Source organism: Pseudochaenichthys georgianus, chromosome 8, assembly GCF_902827115.2.
Source record: "Pseudochaenichthys georgianus chromosome 8, fPseGeo1.2, whole genome shotgun sequence".
NCBI lineage: Eukaryota > Metazoa > Chordata > Actinopteri > Perciformes > Channichthyidae > Pseudochaenichthys > Pseudochaenichthys georgianus.
This window is the reverse complement of record NC_047510.2, coordinates 23,259,791-23,283,543: the sequence shown is the minus strand read 5'-3', so window position 1 is coordinate 23,283,543 and position 23,753 is coordinate 23,259,791. Positions and strand designations below refer to the sequence as shown.

Genomic DNA, 23,753 nt, shown 5'->3' with positions numbered 1-23,753 from the left:
AATAAGCACCGTAACTTTCATGATATCATTTCTCCGTCATAATCGTTTTTTTCCGTGAACGGCCGACTGTTGAGTGACGGCAAATGCTGCGGCTGCAAGGCATTGTGGGGCAGCATTTTCGCTTCTCCTGCCGGTTAGGGAGGTCCAGTGGTTCCTAAGCTAAAGGAGGTTATAAAGGAAGTTTGAAACCTCCTTTCCTATCATTCTCATCATTCTAGAGAATTCGAACGGCACTTATCATGGCTGCCACTGAGGGACTTCCGGGTCATTTCACTCCTTTAGGAAGGTTCCTAAGCTAAATGGACTATTCGACTTCAGCCTTGGGCTGCAGTCGGATAGTTTAAAAATCAGCTCCTAAGTTCTAACCCTATCGTCTATTCCTTGACCTCTGAGTGAAACGTCACGGGGTTAAGGGATAGTGGATAGGAGAATTCAAAAGGACTTAGGAGAAGAGACTGCGGTACTTTAGAAAATCCGAATGCACTTTCACTATCCGACGTGTTTATGATGCGCCAGCGGACGTCATTGTGTGCGTCTGCTGCTGTGGGGAAACCATGGAAACCACAGTTTTCTATACAGCGGACTACAACATGGATGTTTAATAAGAACGAGGGACTACTGTGAACTCATCTAGAGACTCTGCACCGTGCTCTGATGCTGCTGCTTTGCTTTATGAACGTGGACAACAGAGAAACATATTCTTCATGACCAAAGTTGGAATTGAAATACAAAAGGAAAGTGAAACTTCTGCTCGTCCCCCTCTCCCTCCGGTCCACATTAATACACATGATCCCAATAGGCCTACGTATGATTGTATGAACTAAAGATCTTAAAATCAATACAAATGTATTTATTATAAACGTTAGTCCTTAACATCTATCACTGTGTATATCACCATTCAAACATCTTTTAAAAGTTGAACAAACCCCACACAGCTCAGTAAAGACTGAAATGTTGACTTTATTTGATAACTTCAGTGAAAACTAACGTTCATATTTCTCTTTTTGATTATAATACTGATGAACGTTCAAAACAAAGCACTTTGGCAACTTACCACCTACGTTTTAAAATGCTTAATACGCACCGTAACTTTCATGATATCATTTCTCGGTCATAATCGGTTGTTTCCGTGAACGGCCGACTGTTGAGTGACGGCAAATGCTGCGGCTGCAAGGCATTGTGGGGCAGCATTTTCGCTTCTCCTGTCGGTTAGGGAGGTCCAGTGGTTCCTAAGCTAAAGGAGGTTATAAAGGAAGTTTGAAACCTCCTTTCCTATCATTCTCATCATTCTAGAGAATTCGAACAGCACTTATCATGGCTGCCACTGAGGGACTTCCGGGTCATTTCACTCCTTTAGGAAGGTTCCTAAGCTAAATGGACTATTCGACTTCAGCCTAGCTCTCCACGAGCTGCGGAAGCGAAATGCTTGATGGGAAACGGCTCGCTGGTATCTCGAGCTGAGCGCTCATTGGTGGTTTTTACCACGTGCTGCTGATGAAACTCTCCAATTGGCTGGCAAAAGTTTGTTGTTGTTTTGTGTCAGTTTTACGTCGCCACATCCATTCCCATTTTTCATCATTGTTCCACAATGTTTATCATCATGAAATTAATATCTATATATTTTATACTATACTGCTTACCGTTTTCATACTTTATATATCTTAGCATATTCATACACACTGTTCATACTGCTCACAGGCTGATATCTAGTGTATGCATACCCCTCACTGTTTATTCATCATTCAATTCATTCTATATTTTATTCTGTAAATGGTGTACATTACTTTTCACTTTACTGCTTGTTGCACATGGTTAAAAGCTAAACTGCATTTCGTTGTCTCAGTACCTGCAATCTGTGCAATAACAATAAAGTTTAATCTAATCTTGAGCAGGAACAAATGTATTTACTTAGTACATATCTGACATTAACGATTAAACACATGTGTGCATTCTTTATAAATGCAAACCGAGTCAAGCCGACTCCGGAGGTGGCGGGATGCACCTTAAAGTTGTTTGCAATCCGCCAAAAAACCGAGAGAAGAAGAAGAAGAATGCAAAGAAGAAGATGAAGAAGAAGAAGCCGACTCGGAGCTGTCCGACTTCAGGCGAGCTTTTTGACACCTCCCCCGGCTGCGATCGGCTACTCTCGTCTACTTTCGAGGCGAGCCGCAATGTGTCTCAAACAAGCCTAGTGTTGTTCAAGCCACACCCCCACAAGATGAAGTGTGTGTGTGTGTGTGTGTGTGTGTGTGTGTGTGTGTGTGTGTGCGTGCGTGTGTGTGCGTGCGTGCTTGTGTGCGTATTTGCACGTGTGTGTTCAGGTCCAAGTGTTAGTGTACATATTCTTTGAGAAAGGTGGAGTTTCCGTGGGGGGAGGGGGCAGAGGGATGGGAGACCAGGGGCCTATAGAGAGGCGAAGTCCCTCCCTTTCCGGGAGCCTCCATGGGACCCCGGAAGCGTAAAATTATACATTGAAGTCAATGGAGAGAGAAAGGTTATCTTTTGATCCCGTTTGAATTGTGCCACGAATGACACATATGATGTTTGACAATTTAAAAGAATATTTTGCAAGTCAAAAAAATTAAAATGTGTCGTAAAAATGTGAAGTTACACATTTTTTTGTGTGAAACCGCTGAGTGAATTACAGGTCTCTTGGTCTCGCACAATACGCGTCACCATCACAAAGACGGCCGTCACGTTAGCAAATTTCACCTGTTTCTTTCAGAATGAGGCGAAAAGTATAAAATGAGGTGAAAATCACTACAAGTCTGGGCATGTTGAGAGCTGTACATACACGAAAGGGGAGTTAGTCGGTTCTGTAAGAGCAGCGGGACCGGCTTTACAAGATGTTGGTGAGTAATATGAGTGCAATGTGTAACGTTAATGTCAGCTAGCTAACATTAGCTAACAAGGTACACTAACGTGTTTTGTTTCAGGAACTAGTTTTCTCCTTAAGAACTTCGTGCTCTCTGTGTATGCTGTGGATTACATTAGTGTTCACAAGAACAAGGTACACTCCCGTGTTTTGTTTTAGTTGCTCTTCAGATTGAAGCGGCCAGTTTTATATCGACTATACAGTATATTCTATACTGTATGTGTGATCTCCTTTTACATCTCGTTGTGTCATTTGAGTTTATTTGCTGTGTGTAGATTCAAGGATTTTGGTGACATGAACATGACCATCGCGGAGGCAGTCCAGTTACCATCCTTCTGTCTCCGTGAGGAGGGTGGGTCATATATCACCCATACTGGCACCAGGTCCAAGGGCAGCTGCACATCACAGACCGGAGTCTCTGCTACTTTGTTGTGTGGACCACGAAGGAGGCGATCATCATCCTCATCCCCAAAGACCCTGCATGGCATGGAAATCTCCTCCTCCTGGAACAATTCTACACCCAGCATATGCTCCCTGTGTTGGCCAGTAGAGAGGAGGACATTTAAATAAACATACTCTTAACACCCTCAGACTCTGCGTTGTGTTCCGTATGTGTGATGGGTGTTATGCAGAGGGGAGGAAAACAGGACACAGCAGATTGGGATTGTGGTGGAGACGCTGTGCAGTTATTTCATTGTTGCATGTAATTATTATTATACTGCGTGCTTCTTAGTTATTCCATCTTTTGCTGTAACATGGATCTGTATGTAACTCTATATTTACTTGTTATCTACCACACTTCCTTCTACATCATACACCATCATTATACATGATGGTGTATATAGGATATATATATTTGTATACATTACATATCTGTAAATTGTATAATTTAATTTTTCGTATTTGGGATTGTTGGAAACATCTTTTTAATCTCTGTCTATAAACACAAACTGAGTAAGATTGAAAATAAAGTTGACTTTGAAAAATATATATATTCTTTATGAAAATAGTTGACTGTTGGCGAAATGAATCCAAATTAAACGTTGGACTGAACTACAACTACGCCTTTAAATCTCGACGGACTGTTTTTCAGTGGGATGGCAAGTTCCTATCTTTAAACATGTATTAGCTTTTTCTCAGAACAGATTTGATTTTCTGAAGTTAATTTAACTTTGCCGACCATGTAAGGTCATTATTAAAAAGGTACAATCAATTTGTTTAGGGTTGAATAAAATAATGAAAAACATTCATTTGGATAATTTACTGACAGAATAAGAAACTCAATGATGCTCTACTCACCTGTTCCTTTTTATAAAGTGAAACCGTTGAAACGATAGATTTTTAGTAAACTTAAAAACAACCTTCTCCAAAAGCTATCAAGGAATATACCGAATACTTATTTTAGAACTTTATTACATATTATTTGTATATAGTTTGAATGATCCATAATTGACAGAAGCTTGTGTTTACACTGACCTGTTACTCATATATTAATGTCTTTGTAACTTCAGTAAACCACTACCTCACTAATTTCTTTCATTCATCACGGTTCAGTAAACTAAGTGATACATGAACCAGTTTAATAATTATAATAACGTAGGATTGCAACTCTTTGAAACTGTAGGTGGCTCTTAAAAGAGCTGTTGTGTTTGGGTGTGCTGGTCTCAGGTCAGTTTAAGCCCTCTCTCCGCGGATGCAGCGGGCCAGCTGGATGGCCTTGGGCATGATAGTGACCCTCTTTGCTTAGTTCATCTTACTGGGGGGCAGCTACATGGATGTCGGTGCAGTCCACAGTCATTGTGCAGTTGAAGGCAGAATGGATGAAGGCAGAATGAATGTATTATTGACTCCGAATGAAGCACAACTTCATGTCATACAATACATTGACTTTATTTGTAACTGTGTAAAAACATATGAGCATAATGATTAGCAAGCAGGACCTGCAGGAACAGAGCACGGTGATGGATGGAGCTGGGAAGAGAGAAGAATAAAGAAAACATATCAACTTCATTTTCGAATATTAAAAATTCAATTTCAAAACAAGTTGCCGCTCCTACAGTTTTCTAGTGTGTAAAGATGATTTCATATGACCTATGCACAATATCACACTCAATACATGTGTGTCTCTGGGGGGTGCATTGTGCCTTTGATGTATATAAATAATATACCATAACCAAATACTATTACGTACAGTGGAAATCAGGTTGCCAGGGCAGGTCAGTGTGCATGTTCCTCAGGGTCTCAGCAGTTACAGGTGAGGGAAAGGAAATAAAAGAGAAAAAGGTCAGTAACAACACTTTAAAGTAACAACACTTTGAATAATTATCCCTTCTAATAATTTTCTCTCAGTAATCACTCAACTACTGTCTTTCCAACAAACAGATTGACTCACCCTTACTGTCATCACAATGAAACACGTCCAGAAGAATCTGTCATGCAAAGCTCCCTGCCTGCCTTCGACTCTCCCTGACTGCTTCCTTAGCACCCGGTGGATGGCGCAGTAGGCTACTCTTCAAATGTTTCACGAAATACTTACCATCATGACTACTCTTACTCTTACTTCATGTAATAAAATAATAACTTCATGGTAAGGCTACTAAAAATGACAAGGCTAAGTAATGTAATGCTAACTAACGTGCTCGCTACTCGTCGCTACTAGCTAGGTAGCTAACTTGACTATATGTTCCATGCACAACATGTATATTACCTGATATGTCCGATCCAGCGACTCCTGGTCCTTTCATCAGACGGCAATCAATAGAATGAGCAAGTGGTTTTGATCACTTATGTGATTACAACCTGGTACAAAGCACACAGGCATCTTGTAAAAATGAATTTATTTTTAGAAATCTCTTATTTATTGGAGGGAATAAATCAGTTATGAGATCTTCTTCTTCTTCTTCTTCTTCTTCTTCTTCTTCTTCTTCTTCTTCTTCTTCTTCTTCTTCTTCTTCTTCTTCTTCTTCTTCTTCTTCTTCTTCTTCTTCTTCTTCTTCTTCTTCTTCTTCTTCTTCTTCTTCTTCGCTTTAATTACGAGTCGCAACCACTTGGAGAATTATCCCCTGTGACATCACTTACGCGAGCCAGAATGGGATTTGTAGTCTTTGTAGTCGCGTATTTTTCATAGTCTTATATTTCAACAGTTTTACGACAAAATGTGACTTTTTTGACATGGAACTTATTGTTTAAGATTGACAAACATCATATGTGTAGTTCGTGGCACAATTCAAACGGGATCAAAAGATACGTTTTCTCCCTCCACCTGTACATTTTTCGCTTCCGGGGTCCCATGGGCCGGAAGTAGATGGGCGTGACTTCGCCTCTCTATACTACGAAGCTGGTTCAACCTAACCTGGATATGTTTGAGTTAGCCGGTTGGCTTAATCCAAAACATACGCGCTCTCGCTAAACTGTACTATGACGCTGGTTATCAAGTGGATCGCTCAAGCCAGCCGTTTCCTATGTAGTTAGGTGCGCGTTCACATGAAAGGGGTGGTATCTGGAGCATTCGACCAATCACAAACATGGAGAAGCGTACTGACAGCGCAGCGTCATACTTCCTGAATGAAAAGTGAACTTTAATACTAGTCAAAAATGAAGAAGTTAAACTTTAAAGATCCATGACTTAAACACTTGATCCAGGATCAAAGCCACAGAGCTGCACCTGCAAGGTGAATACAGCTGGCAAAAGAAAAAGTGTTTGAATGCATACATTAACAGGTTTATGATATCACTGCCCCGTCTAAAACACGATCTGACTTTAATTACATTTGTCTCGAGTGTTTCGTCAACTTAATGTGTTGCTTAAAATAATACTTCTGCATACAGTATGTGACACTGTGAGTGTTGCACGGCCAGATACGGCTCAGTGATTCAGATAAGGAGATATATGATACATTATGAAGTGATATGCAGCGGACTGTACTTCATGTACTCTGATCCGGTTACTTATGTTGTGGCCGATATTTAAGTAAGCTTTCTTAACGCTAATGTTATAATAGTCAGATTGCTCTGAAGATGGGAGGTGATATTCTATTGATGTTCACGTTCACACAGTCGGTGATTTTTGCCGGCCGTCTTTCCTGCGACGGCAGCTTTTCTGTATTTCCTTTCTCCTGTAATATGACTTGATCGCTTTAAACTCCGCACACTGAGCTCTGATTGGTCAGCAGGCGGTGCTTTCACTGAGTTGAGCTCTTAGCCTGCAACCTAACCTGGTCCCGACCAGGTTAGCCGCCAAGCATAAATTACCATGGAGATCTAGCCTGCTAAAAAGAGAACCAGCTTCGTAGGACCGGAAAGCCGGAGTTTCCCCTGAATTTAGTCGGCTAAGCGAAAATCCTGCTTCGTAGTATACCCCCCTGGTGCATGTTGCGAAACAAATATTGTTACAGTGGATGGGTGGGGCTGGGGTGTCGAAAGTAAAAGATGAATCTTGATTGGGCCAAATTTGAACCTGAGTCACTCACAACAATGCTGCTGGGTCTCCCCAGAACCGAACACCAAATGATACACTTAAAAAAAACTTGAAACGTGTCACGGGAGACCCGAACACAACATAAGGGTTTTAAGAACCTTATTGTGCAGTTGTTTTGTTGATTACAAAATAAAAAAAACAGTGCACTTGGGATTTTAAGGGGGCCTCAGGAGCCTATAGGAGACTTGCGTCCACACTACAGCTTAAAAAATAGCTTGGAGCTGGGCGTGTCTGGAGCTTGGGGATTTTATTCAAGCAACACGGCCAACAACCAATCACATGAATCTCCCGCCCCCGACATACAAAGCAAAAAACCCCGGGGATTGTATGGGAGCTATATATATATAAACTCCCCAAACAGGCGAAAACCTACCAGTTTCACCCACTGTCTCTGCCACCTCCCTCCATGCCTGGTTCCTCCGGTTTGTATCCCGGTAGGTGAAGAGGGTCTGGTCATACAAAACCGGGTGATTTGCTACGGCGATAGTTAGTTTCTCCTCCGACTTTTTTTGAAATATAGAAATGAACGGCGGGATATCTCTCCCAGCTTAGACGCGGTTTGATTGGCTACGGCTTCAGCTGTCAGATTTTGGGAAACGGGATTTGATTGGCTGGCGCTGGCTACTCCGGCGTCTCAGGCGACAGAAGTTGAACATTGTTCAACTTCTGTCGCCTGAGACGCCTGAGACGGACCGCTCTGCTACCCACAATTCAGTTCGGCGAAAAAGCGCGGCTACGTGATGTCACCCCATTGAAAGTGAATGGGCAGATTGGAGCTTTCGACGCTGTTGACGCTGTCGACGCTGTAGTGTAGACGGGCCTGGGGAGCAGCTCTGATGTGTGTAGGGTATATACAGCAGCAGCAACAATCCATGCAGAGTAACCAAACAGGGAACAATCAGAGCATTAGGAAATAATATGACAAAACATTGATATACTTTATCAGGATTTTGCATCATGACAAATGCAAACAGCAGCAAAATACAAAAATACTACAGCTTAAAAGTGTCAGCTATAAGTAAAAGTCCTGAATTCAAAAGTAAAAGTACAAAAGTATATGCATAAAATAATAGTTTGGGTACCAACAGTAGCAGTAATCCTCATGCAGAATGGCACAAATAAGCACCATATATTTTAAAAATATTGTATAATAATTACTGATGGTGTTCATAAAGTCAATGATGTGCTTGGAAAAAAAAATATTTTATAAACTGGCTAGCTAAACCTATAATAAAATATAATAATGTATTAGTTAATTTATATTTTGTATTTATAATATGAATGTTTTGGAGTAAAAAGAACAACAAAATGCAGCAAAATGGGAAAATACTCAAGTAAAGTATAATTATAGTGTACATATTTTTTTTACAGCACTTTGACCAGGCACCAGCGGGCACCGTGTTGGCTTCCCCTGATATATATTATATCACTGGATCATAATTAGTGATGCATAAATGTGTTTATTTTATTTTAGCAAATTGTAAAGAACGAAATACATTTAATTACTTTTTATAATGTCAGGTATCGTCATCCATAATAGTACATTACATTTCATTAGTCTATTTAATTGTAGTTATTAATTAAATGAACCTTCGAAAATAACAAACTCATCTTGTCAAATAAATAAAAAGTAGCCTACAATATATGCTTCAAAATGGTAATGGAGTAGAAGTATGAAGTAGCATAAAATGACAATACTCAAGTAGTTTTGTACCTCATAATGTACTCAATTACAGTACTTGAGTACTTTAACTTAGTTCCTTTCCAACACTGCATTAAACTAGGCCAAGATTCAAGATTCAAGTCTTTTATTGTCATGTGTACATAAACGCAACACTTTTGTTTTTGCTCCCATTTTTCATGAGATGAACTCAAAGATCTAAAACATTTTCTATATAGACAAAATAACCATTTCTCTCAAATATTGTTCACAAATCTAAAAAAATCTGTGATAGTGAGCACTTCTCCTTTGCCGAGATAATCCATCCCACCTCACAGGTGTGGCATATCAAGATGCTGATTAGACAGCATGATTATTGCACAGGTGTGCCTTAGGCTGGCCACAATAAAAGGCCACTCTGAAACGTGCAGTTTTGCTTTATTGGGGGGGTCCGAAAACCAGTCAGTATCTGGTGTGACCACCATTTGCCTCACGCAGTGCAACACATCTCCTTCGCATAGAGTTGATCAGGTTGTTGATTGTGGCCTGTGGAATGTTGGTCCACTCCTCTTCAATGGCTGTGCGAAGTTGCTGGATATTGGCAGGAACTGGAACACGCTGTCGTATACGCCGATCCAGAGCATCCCAAACATGCTCAATGGGTGACATGTCCGGTGAGTATGCTGGCCATGCAAGAACTGGGATGTTTTCAGCCTCCAGGAATTGTGTACAGATCCTTGCAACATGGGGCCGTGCATTATCATGCTGCAACATGAGGTGATGGTCGTGGATGAATGGCACAACAATGGGCCTCAGGATCTCGTCACGGTATCTCTGTGCATTCACAATGCCATCAATAAAATGCACCTGTGTTCGTCGTCCATAACATACGCCTGCCCATACCATAACCCCACCAACACCATGGGCCACTCCATTCACAACATTACCCTAACCCTACCCCTACCCCTACCACCAGATACTGACTGGTTTTCGGACCCCTCCAGACCCCCCAATAAAGCAAAACTGCACGTTTCAGAGTGGCCTTTTATTGTGGCCAGCCTAAGGCACACCTGTGCAATAATCATGCTGTCTAATCAGCATCTTGATATGCCACACCTGTGAGGTGGGATGGATTATCTCGGCAAAGGAGAAGTGCTCACTATCACAGATTTTTTCAGATTTGTGAACAATATTTGAGAGAAATGGTTATTTTGTGTATATAGAAAATGTTTTAGATCTTTGAGTTCATCTCATGAAAAATGGGAGCAAAAACAAAAGTGTTGCGTTTATATTTTTTGTTCAGTGTAGCTACAGTGTAGATATATCAATGAAAATCTTAGGTCACAGGCTCCTCCAACAGTGCAACACCATAAAACAGATACAATGGTTCAAATAGTGCACTTTCTGTAGTGATAACCACAACTCTAACCGCTCCTCGTCCACACAGGGCTGAAGTTTGCACCCACTTTGCGTCCAGCTATCTGTAGGCGGGTCTTCTCGGGCTGTCAGTCATATTTTAGTCCAATCCAAATCTCTTTGTTGGGTTTGTTCACGCCCCCTTCCACGTCGACCTGCACACTCGCCATATTTTCAATCTTCTGAATCCTTCAGCCCGGTTTGCTGCCACATTCTGGAGGGGAAGCTTTCACACACGACCGCACTAGGTTAAAAAACCTACTACAAAGGATACAAGGGGACATCTGTATTTGCTGGAGTCTGTTAATTCATTCTGCAACCATGAACATCTTCAGACTGACAGGGGACCTCTCTCATCTGGCTGCTATCATCATCCTGCTACTCAAAATATGGAAAAGCAGGTCGTGTGCAGGTAAGATATATATATATATATATATATTGTATAACATATGCTTCAATGTTTTCCCCTGATTTCCCTTGCCTTTCTTTGAATGACTGAAACAAGTAGCTTTCTCTCTTCTTGCCCTGTAAACTCCAAGCTAGCTAACGTTAGCTATATATGCTTACGTTTACAACCCATTCATTTGAGTCTACGGCTAACATCGTTAGCAAGCAATGGGCTAAATTTAACTGGGCTTAGGTAGTCACTAAAATGTCTGCTGTTTAGTAAATGAAGGATCAAAGTAATACAGCGTTTAGCTTGTTTTTTGGGGGATATTTCTTCAATTTCACTAGTCTGTTTAGCTTTCTCTACTTATGTTGTCTAAACACCACACATCCATTACTCCTGCTCGGTTAATTTGAAGTTTGGTGCTCGATTCTTCTAGTCTGGCATCTGACGTGGCGTTATAAAGGCGCTACGCAAGTGACTAACGTGTCAGTTTAGTTTGTGTTACTCTGTCATTTACACTTTTCTCTGGGTCTCTTAACTGTATATATTGATTTATAAAAAAAGATTTCTGGTGTGCAGTCCACAGCGGTGGATCGTACCTTTTTAATTATGAGGAGACGTGTTGTGACTGGCCTCCTGCAAAGCTGCTGGGTTGACTAAAGGTTCTAAGTTACTGGAGGTTATGTCAGGTGGTCATGTCAGGTGGTCACAATCATGGTCACAACTCAGAGTTTGTAGTGTTTATGTATAGTCTAGGCAGGGTAAGATATCACAGTTGTATCTTTAAATACGATTTTACTTAATATTACCAGGTGGGGGTAGTAGTACATTTACTCAAGAACTGTAGCTGCACACATTGCTGTTCAGTCAGTGCTTTTCATCTTTTTTTTAAATCTATATAGAAGTTTATTTGTGATTTTATTTTTACAAAAATGTAGACTATCTATGTTGTTGCAAGCTACAGATATTAAATGCATTATAATTCCCTGCATCATAAATAATGATTTAATAATATCATATAATAATGGAACAACTAAAGAGCCCATTTGGCTGCATGCTGTATGCCACTCACACAGAAAGAAGAAGAAAGGATACATAGATCCTAAGCAAGGATAAAGCTGATATTGTTCACACATGATGTGGTGTGTGTAAGCAAATATTGAGAAAACACTTTGAGGAAACTCATTCGGATGCAAATAATAGAACAACTCTTCATAGTAAAGCCACCAGGTTTGAACCAAGGTCCTTTTTGTTTAAGGTGACAAACAGTGCAAACCAACTTACCACCCTGTGTGGATCTGTATGCATCTTACAGCACTTGAAGCTTATTTGCAACATAAAATATTATAATGTTTAACCATGTTAAAGTCAGAGAAAGATTTGTAAGGGATTTTCAACTCTGTAATGGTCCTTGATACTACACGATTGTTTTAAGAGTTATTGTTTGGCTGTGATCAGCTCAGAGTGTCAGAGATGCATACAAAGAGCCAAATGTACACACTTTTTTAGTATTTTCTCTAGGGCTGTCAGTCTATTAAAATATTTAATCGCGATTAATCGCATGATTGTCTATAGTTAATCGCGATTAATCGCAAATTAATCGCACATTTTTTATCTGTTCTAAATGTACCTTAGAGGAATATTTTTCAAGTTTTTAATACTCTTATCAACATATGAGTGGACAAATATGCTTTATGCTAATGTTTATTATCATTTGAACAATGACAAATATTCTCATGAATATTAAACACAACAACCTGGAACCTCTCTCATTCAATACAAATGGTGTGTGTGCATGTGCGTGCGTGCGTGTGTGATCGTTGGAGCTATGTGCAACTCAAGGCATATGCTCGAACGGGAGCTGCCTGGACGCTGCACTCATGTTGCTGCAATCATGAGTGTGCTGACTTCTCGTACAATGTCCCGCTGTCTGGCTGCCTGCATAAAGTCAAGTGCTCGGCGCAGTTGTGTGGATAGGGCGCTCCTCTGTTTTCATTTAAACAGCTCCTTATATCCGTTAGCGCAGCTAGCTAGCACCAGATGCTAACAACAACAATAGCCGCGTTCACACTGCGGTACGGTAATGCACGTAAGGTCTCTCTCTCGATCGGGCCACACATACACACACCCTCCCGGTCCTCCCGATGGCCAGTCGGTGCCTGTCGGTGAGCGTGGAAGTGTGGTCTGCCACAAGCGGGCGGCAGGAGCGGGGCTGTCAGCAGCATCAGCTTGTAGATCTACAAGCTGATGCTGCTGACAGCATTTTAAACTCGATGCACTCTGAAACTACGGGGCGGCTGAGGAAAAAAAATACACATGCGTTAATCGCGTTAAAATAATTAGTGGCGTTAATTTTTTTTTGCGTTATTAACGCGTTAACTTGACAGCCCTAATTTTCTCATAGTACACTGTGAAGGGCCGGCTAATGTACCCTGCTGTGTAAGTTAAAGAACCCAAATCCATGTACATGAGTTACATGTGGGGTAACCTCAAGGCTCCATCTTGGGGCCTCTTCTCTTTAACGTCTACATGCTACCACTGGCTCAGATAATGAAGAACAACAAAATAAGTTACCATAGCTATGCGGATGACACACAAATTTACGTAACAATTTCACCAGGAGACTATGCTCCAATTCAAACACTGAGTAAGTGCATTGAACAAATCAATGACTGGATGTGTCAGAACTTTCTCCAATTAAACAAAGATAAAACTGAGGTAATGGTTTTTGGAGCCAAGGCAGAACGTATAAAAGTTAGCGCTGAGCTTCAGTCTGCAATGTTCAAAACAACAGATAAAGCCAGAAATCTAGGTGTAGTCATGGACTCTGACCTGAGTTTCAACAGTCACATTAAAACAGTTACTAAATCAGCCTACTATCACCTAAAGCAGGGTTGCCCAACTTTTAACCGAGAGCTACTTTTAAAGTTGCCAGTCTGCCGAGATCTACCAGTCCAAATAGAGAGGCGTAGCCATTACTGACAGCCTACTACCAGGTAAATACACACTTCTACTTGTATAAAACTGACATTTGCACGATTAATACTTCATAAAATACTGCAGATCCTTTATCTTACTTCTTTCTAATCTACACACATACAAGTATTTAACTGAAGTTACACAACAGTGTTGTTGATACAGAGTTGGAGTTTATTTACACGTCACATACTACAGTGGGTAATGTTTTCAAGAAACATTGAACAGTGCTGCCACATATGACGCAGGGAAAAAAGAAAAGACTCTGAACCCTTTCTTTGCCATTATATACAAATAGTGTTGCTACAAAAGTATAAATTAGGCTTACTAATAAGACAACTCAGATCTGAAGCTACACAGGAATCTGCTGCCAAAGTGCAATAAAAAAGACAAAATTAATAGAATCAAACCCTTTTTTTGTTGCATTTTAGTAGAGTATAAAAAGAAATGCCTTTAAAATAGGATGCAAGCAACACTAGTTTCTTAACCTGAATTGATAATGGACTATAATCAATTTAAGTTTGCATTCTTATACCATTTTGTACAATAATTATAATGAATAAGTTCAAACAAACAAAAACTTACAGCTGATTAATAACGGTATCTAACTTGAGTTTTTATTATATCAAAAACCTGTTGAAATGCTGCTGTTATTTTTACTGTCCCCAAAAAGCGCGTTGGCAGCCTCCAGGAATGCTTCTTTCACAACTTTGCCATCTTTGAAAGACTTCATGTGTTTCTCAAGAACGTGACTGACACGATAAGATGCTATGGTAGCAACCTTGCTCTTGTTGTTGGGCCTGGTGAAAATGGACTGCTGTGCATTTAGCTGTCCTTTCAGGCCCCAGGGAATTCCGTCTCGTAGCGTTTGTGCACTGTTTTGAAATGCCGCTCCTAAATTACCCTTCTTCGATAAAGTCACGCTCGCATTGCAGATGAGACCGATGGACTTTGAATTGGAATAGATACAAAAATAATCATCCTCCCACTCGGAGTGAAAATTATATATGTTGGGCTTTTTTTGCTTCTGCCATAAAGCCATACCCCGACACATGGGGTCACGCCGGCCAATCACAAAGCTTTGATGAGTTCAAGTGCATTATTCTGGCACAGGAAGATTATGTTACTCGACATTAACGATAAAACAGAATATTGTTGTTCTATTTTTAGACACATCTCGCGATCGACTGGGAATCTCCCCCTGACCTAAAGAATATATCTAGGATTAAAAGACTAATGTCACAGCAGGATTTGGAAAAACTTGTCCATGCTTTTATCTTCAGTAGACTCGACTACTGCAATGGTGTCTTCACAGGTCTCACTAAAAAATCTATTAGAAAGCTGCAGCTGATTCAGAACGCCGCTGCTCGAGTCCTCACTAACACTAAGACAGTGGATCACATCACTCCTGTTCTGAAGTCTTTACACTGGCTTCCTGTGTGTCAAAGAATAGATTTCAAAAATACTGCTGCTGGTTTATAAAGCACTGAATGGTTTAGGCCCAAAATACATTTCTGACCTACTGCTAAATTAGGAACCATCCAGATCTCTCAGGTCTTCAGGGACTGGTCAGCTTTCTGTCCCCAGAGTCAGAACTAAACATGGTAAAGCAGCGTTCAGTTATTATGCTACAAATATCTGGAACAAACTCCCAGAGACCTGCAGGTCTGCTGCAACTCTGACTACTTTTAAATCCAGGCTGAAGACTTTTCTTTTTGTCGCTGCTTTTAATTGAACTATTCATATCTTAGACTGCACTGTAACTTTTATCCATGTATTTTTTCTTTTAATGTTTATTTTATTAGCTTTTCTTTTTAATGACTGATTTTAAATGCCATTTTCTTAATGTCTTTCATTTTTTGTAAAGCACTTTGAATTGCCTTGTGTTGAAAAGTGCTATATAAATAAACTTGCCTTGCCTTGAGTTGCTCTCATACCTGCCAACCTGAGATTTCATTTGTTTCTGCATTTTCCAAAAGATAGCATTATTTAGTCATTAAGATTGACTGTAAATAAGTAACTCTATACATACAAGCACTTGCTTTAAATATGCCTATACAAACGTGTAAGGAAGGACTTGGGTTGCAACATTATATTTCCACTAGATGTCACCGTTCAACTAAGAAAAGCATTTTATGAATCATGTTTAATCCAAACTACTTGTCAAGCTCTTGCTGATGGCTATGCTAAACATAAAGGTTTAATCTGATTCATATTTATTTTGAAGGTATCTCTGGAAAAAGCCAAATCCTGTTTGCTATCGTGTTCACCGCGCGCTACCTGGATCTGCTCACCTCCTTCGTCTCCCTCTATAACACCAGCATGAAGGTAAGGCAGTCACTTTTCAGCTCTGGCCAGCAGCTCTTCAAACATGTCACACATTTCTCCCCGGTACTTTCACTGACCAACTGTTCTTCATTGTTCACCAGGTGATCTACATCGGATGTGCGTATGCGACAGTCTACCTGATCTATGCGAAGTTCAGGGCCACCTACGATGGCAACCATGACAGTTTCAGAGTGGAGTTCCTGGTTGTTCCCGTCGGGGGTCTCGCTGTTCTCATCAACCACACCTTCTCTCCTCTGGAGGTGGGTTTAACCTCCTCTACTGTAGTCTTTGCGTGATGGGATGACTTGAAAAGGAACTGATATCCTGCTGTAAATGACTGTAAAAGTCTGAACTTACTGTAGTATGATTTTCATATAAAAAAATGGTATTCCTCTTGGGATTCACTGATTTTAACTTTTCATTGAGTAGGTCATTCTCTAGCAGGCTAAAAGGCTTTGTTAAAGTTCTGAAAGGAGGTTTTAATAAATGTTGGACTTGTGTTCAATCAAAGCAAGTGTAATAAAGGATTCAAGGCTTTTATTGTCATACGTACATAGCTACAGTGTAGTTAAGACAATGGAATTCTTAGGTCACAGGCTCCTCCCACAGTGCAACCCAATAAAACGAATAATAGTGCAAGTAAATAAAAATAATATAGAATATAATAGAAATTGTGCACAATAGTCTATATACAAGTAATTAGAATATTGATATATATAAGTTACAACCAGATGAATGTTTTGGATGTTCTTTCCAAAGTTCAGGAGACTTTTGAAACAGATAAGTTGTTATTTTAAATATTGCATTGTTTCCCTAGCACAAAATCGGAATAAATAACAATAAAGAAAATGCATAGACTATTGGAAAAAATCTGTAAGCATTTATTTTGGTATCAATGTTGAACTTCACAATGGTGGCATCCCTAATTCCTGACCATGTAAATGTTTCTGTCATCAGATCTTGTGGACATTCTCCATCTACCTGGAGTCGGTGGCTATCCTGCCTCAGCTCTTCATGATCAGCAAGACTGGCGAGGCGGAGACCATCACCACCCACTACCTGTTCTGCCTCGGCATGTATCGGGCTCTCTATCTCTTCAACTGGGTCTGGCGTTTCTACTTCGAAGGCTTCTTTGACTTGATCGCCATTGTGGCCGGATTGGTCCAGACTGTCCTCTACTGTGACTTCTTCTACCTTTATGTCACCAAAGGTGGGTTTTCTTGCTGGTTTCCGATTATGGCATTAGATGGATTAACTAAGGAAATAAGAGCGTGGTTATCAGGAATAAAAATATGTCTATATGTTTGTTAAAAGAGTTTAGATAATCATGTGTTGTTGGATAATTATTACTCCACATTCCTCTGGCACTGACGCAATCTCTTCCTAGTGTGACTGAGATGTGAGAGATCCACAGTCCTCGTTCCCTGAAAAGCCTCATAATAAAATGCATTGGAAGCTAATATGAGGCTTCAGCAGTCTGCATTTTCTAAATGAAATGGTCCTTTTACCACAAAATTCCCTCTTTGTATTGCTGTTCACCCTCGGTAGCTTACCAAGGAAACACATTCCTACTAATACATAAAGGGGATTTTGTGCTAAAGAGACGCTTGATTTGTAAACATGCTCTTGATTTGGCTTACTCCGACTGCTGAGACCTCACATTAGCATCGGTTTGCCTTCAGAATGAATTATGCTCACGATTTTATCAAGTATTTCTTACAGTCGCCTTGGAGACAAATACATAGAGTTAAGACAGCTCAAGACCTTTCGTTCACAATCTTATCAAAGCGCTTCCAAAACTGCAGCTATTCACACTAGTTTGTTTTGGAACAATACAATTCTGAAAACTTGGACAGTGTTTCAGTTACTTTAGCCATTTATTTCCTTACAGTAGCTTCAAAACAGTAGTTTTCTGAGAGCCAACACCAGAATATCAATAAGGTTTATTAACTTAAGTACGTTTTCACTTACAAGGAATTTGCCTTTGTGATGGTGCATACTCTACATAAAATAACTTCTGTAGAGGAATTAAAAACACAGGCAAAGTAAACCAGATTAAATGATAAATTGCAGTAAAACATTTTTAGAAAGGGGGGCTGTATAGAACCTTTTTCAAGATGTTCAAATATTCAAAGTGAAGAGATAATGTACAAGGTTCAAGGTTTTTGTCTGGGCTTGGAGAGGTCCGACACAATCCTTCCCGCCTGTCTCAGGTTGCTGAGGGACAGCAGATTGAACCAATCACTGTCTAACAGAGCAGTGATGTGCTGCAGTCTGCCCTTCACTGTGGCAGCAGCATACCAGATGGTGATGGAGAGGGTTAGGATGGACTTGATGGCAGTCTAGAAGTGCCCCATCATTGAATTTGTCAAGTTACACTTTTTTAGCTGCCACAGGAAGTACATCCTCGACATTTGGGTTTTATCAAAGTGGGGGGTGGGCCTCCTTAGCTGGGCTCAGGGAAACTTTAAGTATTCCACTAGTTTCTACGGAAATGTTCCGTCTGATCCCCAAAAAAGTATTTAGTTAGTACATTCAGATGGCCCAGAAATGTTATATATAAACGAGTTGATGTAAAAAAACTAAAGTTACAACACGGCGGTAAATTAGGGAGGACAGCTGTCTGTGTTTGATTATCTGTGTGAATATTTGGTTTCACACAAGCCATTGTTTTATTTAAAATATGTCATAGTCTGAATTGCCTAATTTTCCCAGTTGTTCAGATGGGTTGGACACGGTTACAGGGATGAGTTCACAAGGTTCTTTTTAGTTTCTAGTTCAATCATTTTGTGGTCAGCCTCGTGGAAATGGCTGCTTCAAAAGGGCCAACCACTTGTGGTCACTTCTGAACACAAATTGATGAACTCCCATTTGAAAGCTTCTTAAAAATGTAAACTTGATTAGCTATGGCAGCATGAACAACCACTGGCACTGATGGTTTCTGACTGTTTCTTTCTCTTTCGTCCCCCAGTACTGAAAGGCAAGAAGCTGAGCCTGCCGGCATAAAACGTAAGGAAGGAGATGGAGACTCCCAGCAGACTCAGGGGGGTGTGGAGATGACATCATGTCATCTCATGACCTACAGCGAAAAATGCCTGAGACAAAGAGCCAACTATTTGGGGGGAAAACACTAGTCTTCTTGATGATTGCTGATAGGGTAAATGCCAACAAACAGCGGAGCTGAACAAAAATCATACAGTCAACGTTTGGATTTCTGTGTTCAGCATCTTGCCTTATACTTATTTTCATTGCTGTTCAATTAGGAGAAAAGGCTTCTTTTTTTTTCTACATGTGAGGTGTATACGCTTGTTTTTTTTTTTTTTTTTATAATGTCACAAATAGGGTCGACTCTGAAAAGTACCTTGTTTGAATTGGTAATGAAATGCACAAATGTACAGTCTTATTAATGAGTGAGATGAAGAGGTAATGTATCGGAGTGCCTGATGAGGATTATGTCCACTTTCTCACATATTTTTCTTTTTTTACTGTTGGATTTTCTTTGTCTGCATATACTATAATACTGTATCTTCTCATGGAAATATTTAAGATGCCAACAGCAACAGTTTCGCCACAAACACAAACTTGCATTTTGTAAAAACATTGATTTCTAAAATTGCATAAAACTCTGTTTTAACAATTGTCTTTAAATCTGAAACATTTTGTATCCGGTTAACATTACAGGATTTAAAGTTTCAACTTAAGTTTAGGTAACCAATGAAATATAAAACTTAGTGCCAGCAATCTTTGGGACGAACATGTCAGTATTTTTGAATGATGGCTATTTTGGAATTAAATCTTTGGTGTATTTATTGATCTTCTTTCTTCAGCTTGCTGTTTAATAGACAAAAAATGCATCAATTGTTCTTCAGCTTTAATATACATTTCACCAAACCTAAACAATGCTACATCACATTTTGGATGTGGATAGAGCACACATTTAGTTTCTGCCAGCATTGCACCCAGAAACAAACTATTGAACACCTTCCAACAGTGACTTGTTGTTTTTCTCAAGGTCATAATCAATGAAGTCGAGAGTAAAGCAATAAGGAATATAGCTGAATAATGATAATTGACTGAGAATCGTTCAGCCCTTTGACTGGTTGTGACATTTCAATTGTTAACGGTACGTCTGGAGAGTGAACAAATGAACAGTCTGTTGTCGAGTAGGGGGATCACTGTGTTCAATGGGTGCATTTCTATAAAAACGCCTCTTGTTTAATATTTCAAATGAGTAATTCCCAACACTGTCTTCTTTTATTTTTATTTTTTTTGTGCATGATATCACCTCCATTAAAGATCTTCTAAGAATCACCTTCCAGTGTCGCTGTTTGACTTCTTAAAATCATTCAAGCAAAGATTATAAGCACACTTACACTATTGAGTTTTGTGCCAGTAGTAGTGCCTTTTAATGTAAACGCATCATCGCCATCATATATCTTTGAAAATGTGGCAGGTGTAGGCGGGAGAAATACTAAAATATGACATTTCATAATGTTTAGTAGGCACAGTTCATTCCAATAAAGATCTTTGCAACACAAATACATGCTGAGGATACACAATTATTACTCATCTCAAGTTCCTTGTACATCAGGATATTCTCTCATTAAGAAAAACTACATCCATAAATAAATTCAGAAACAATTGTTGTGTGCCATACACCAGACTTTATTTTCAGCAGATCATCTATCGCCAATAATCCATTGTTTTTAATCCATTAAATTAGGTTAATTATTTATCTCTCCATGTAAATTCAAAATCAAATCAAGTTTTATTTATATAGCACATTTATAAACCATTTTTTGGTCGAGCCATAGTGCTTTACATATAATAAAATTAGCCTACAGTAGAGACACTTTACAGCAAATACAACAACACAGATTGTTCAGAATATCAGTATGAGAAAAACTACACCCTCTGTCCGTAGACCCTCACATCGTACAAGGAACAAGTTCCAGAGAAAACCCAGTTTAAAGGGAAAAATGGGAGAAACCTCAGGGAGAGCAACAGAGGTTCACTGTTGAGGAACCGGCTATCTAAGTTTTTCATACATTACATAACGACACCGTAGTTGTGTTATGACAATAAATCTTTGAATCTTGAATCATATTTTAAAGCCAAGAATTGCACTTATTCAAAGTTTCATCACAAATGTGCAACATCGAGCTCTTTTAAAGGTAACAGCAAACAAGTAACAGGCATGTGCATCAGATAGCTGCAGACATACATTACTGTATATACACAAGCATTTCTAAAACTGAATACATATTCTGTGTGTATTGGGACTAATAAAGCAATATTAGTTATTACATAGTTTGGCAGTGATATGTTATACTTATATAACATGTAACCATAGAGATAATGACACATAGTACAATGTACTAATAATCTTTAGGCTTTAGACTTACAGTGACCATCAGGGAGTCTTTGTGCTTACACAATCTGTTACATACAGCACATTCAAGGGTCTCAATCCAAACCACCAAGCTTCAGTAGTGCTCATTTATGGTGCCAGTTCACAAAGCAATTTTAAACCTTTCCACATACAGTTGACAATTGAGAGAGAAGAATAATCAGGCTTTTACATTTCCTTCGTTTTTGAAGTTTCACCCTCACTCTCCTTCTCCTGGAAATCATGTTGCTGATAGGAATAAAGGACAAGAGAGAATAAATACACCGTGGGAACAATTTCACAGATAATAATATGAATGGCAGGACACTTAAATGGGAATTTTAGAAGATAGGATTACGAAACTGAAATGATTGTATTGTATCACCACAACCACATTTAACAGAAGCGTTGCATAAAGCTTTGAATGAAATGCTCAACAGGTTGTGTAGGCTGCTGTATTTTATCTTTAAGGCCGAACTTACCAAGAAAAAGGCCAATTATGGATGAAATGGCGGTATAATAAAATGTTGTGTTTGTTCTTCTTTTGTTCAAAACACACACCACACATCAGTACATTACCTTTGTCAGATTTGGGTTATAGCGGCTGAGGATGTTGGAGATGGTGAAATAAAGCGCATTAAAGATGAATGAAACCATGACAGAGAAGAGGGCGATGCCAGAGAGCACACACAGCAGAGTCGTCCCTCCTACAAACAACAGGAACGCTGACAAAGAGAGAAATAAGTTGAGTTTGGTTAATAAAAAGTACTGTCAGATTAGTACAGTTTAGCTTGCATAAGACAGTTATTGACATGATCAGACATACCTTCAAAGAAAACCAAACCAACTGCAGACATGATAATGGTCACAAGAGCAAAAGAGAGGAACATTCCAACGGGAATTGCAGACATGGCACCAAACAGCATCACCGTGAGAGCAAAGAAAGGGTGGCTGTTCAGGTACTGCCTGATCCTTGTTTTCATCAGCTGTGCTACCTGGGAAAAAGATAAAAGCAAAATGCAGCTGTCCTTTTCACTCAGCTGGAAATGAACACAGACCCCTGGGATTTGCTGACGGAAAAGCAAACACAAAGAATAAAGAACGTTCTTTTTGACAGATGCAGGTGTTTAGTGTTGTCTTACCTTGGGGTCATCATATAAGCGGCTCAGCAGGGTGGCCCAACTCCCAAACAACTGCTGAAACTCAGCCACTCTGCTTTTGCTTTTGATGCTGCACTGATCCATCTCCCTTCACCAGACTGAGGACTTGAGGAAAACTGAGTCCGCCTGACAGCCAGCTGGTGCAATGAAAAAACAATCAAGGATCAGAGTAAACAACAGTGACTTTAATAAAATAGAAGAATTTAGTTAACTACAGTATAAAACCTTTAAATACTTTACATTTCTGAAAACTGAGAACAAAGTTAAGTGACTAACCTGAATAATGTAGTTAACCTGGTCCGGTTGTCAGCTCACAACTTATGAAACTGTGTCTTAAAGTTGTCTCCAACTCAGTAGCAACACAACCTTTATAAAACCACCCCTTCTTCTTCTTCTTCCTCCTCCTTCTTCCTCTTCCTGGATTTCTGTTGGAGGGACTCTAAAAGGTGTGTTGGTATTGCTGGTGCCATCTGCTGTTCACCTAAAATGTTACAGCATTAGACTGAGGGCAATACTTTTCTGAAGAACTGCTTCATAATTAATATGCCAACAGATCATATAATGTGAGGATCTAGATATCATAAACATCTGGTTTTATTCTAATTAAAGTAGGCAAGATCAGTATTGGACCATACAATTGAACTTGATATCAAAATTAGAAATAAATACAAGAGCAATACTTACAAATGAATGTGATTTATGCATGTATTTATTTATTTATTGTAAACTTGGAAATGATATGTAATTGATTCAATAATACTGAAACTGATATTATTATTTAGATTATTGTTATTACTATTATGAGGTACAGCATCCAAACTATTTGACCTGAGTCCATTTATAATCATAAGTGGTCACTCTGAGAAACTGAAACACATAATTGAATTCATTGAAAGCTCACAAAGCCAAATGACTTATCAGAGATGTATTTCATGACAGAGGTGCGTAGGAGAAGTTTTACAAGTTTAAAAGTTGCAAGTAAGTTCTCACACACTGTTTGAGGAGCAAACACGATGTATTATAATGATTGATATTATTAAGAGTTGTTTTCTCATGTGGAAACATCCTAGCATTATGGTGG

The 23,753-nt window shown here is 39.5% G+C and overlaps 2 protein-coding genes across 2 annotated transcripts; one reads left to right on the top strand and one right to left on the bottom strand.

The window, feature by feature from the left end:
• Positions 1–10,558: 10,558 nt before the first annotated feature.
• Positions 10,559–20,434, top strand: LOC117451367 (ER lumen protein-retaining receptor 2). The gene is made up of 5 exons (XM_034089636.2): positions 10,559–10,840; positions 16,023–16,123; positions 16,225–16,383; positions 17,081–17,333; positions 19,095–20,434. Exons 1-5 carry the CDS (start codon positions 10,750–10,752, stop codon positions 19,127–19,129), a joined length of 639 nt encoding a protein of 212 aa, XP_033945527.1. The 5' UTR covers positions 10,559–10,749; the 3' UTR covers positions 19,130–20,434.
• A 96-nt stretch (positions 20,435–20,530) lies between these two features.
• Positions 20,531–23,078, bottom strand: LOC117451333 (lipid droplet assembly factor 1-like). Its single transcript, XM_034089592.2, has 5 exons — positions 22,949–23,078; positions 22,655–22,809; positions 22,339–22,507; positions 22,092–22,237; positions 20,531–21,761 (listed from the first exon to the last, which is right to left on the bottom strand). The coding sequence occupies exons 2-5, from the start codon at positions 22,754–22,756 to the stop codon at positions 21,702–21,704; spliced, it is 477 nt and encodes a 158-aa protein (XP_033945483.1). The 5' UTR covers positions 22,757–22,809; positions 22,949–23,078; the 3' UTR covers positions 20,531–21,701.
• Positions 23,079–23,753: the final 675 nt, after the last annotated feature.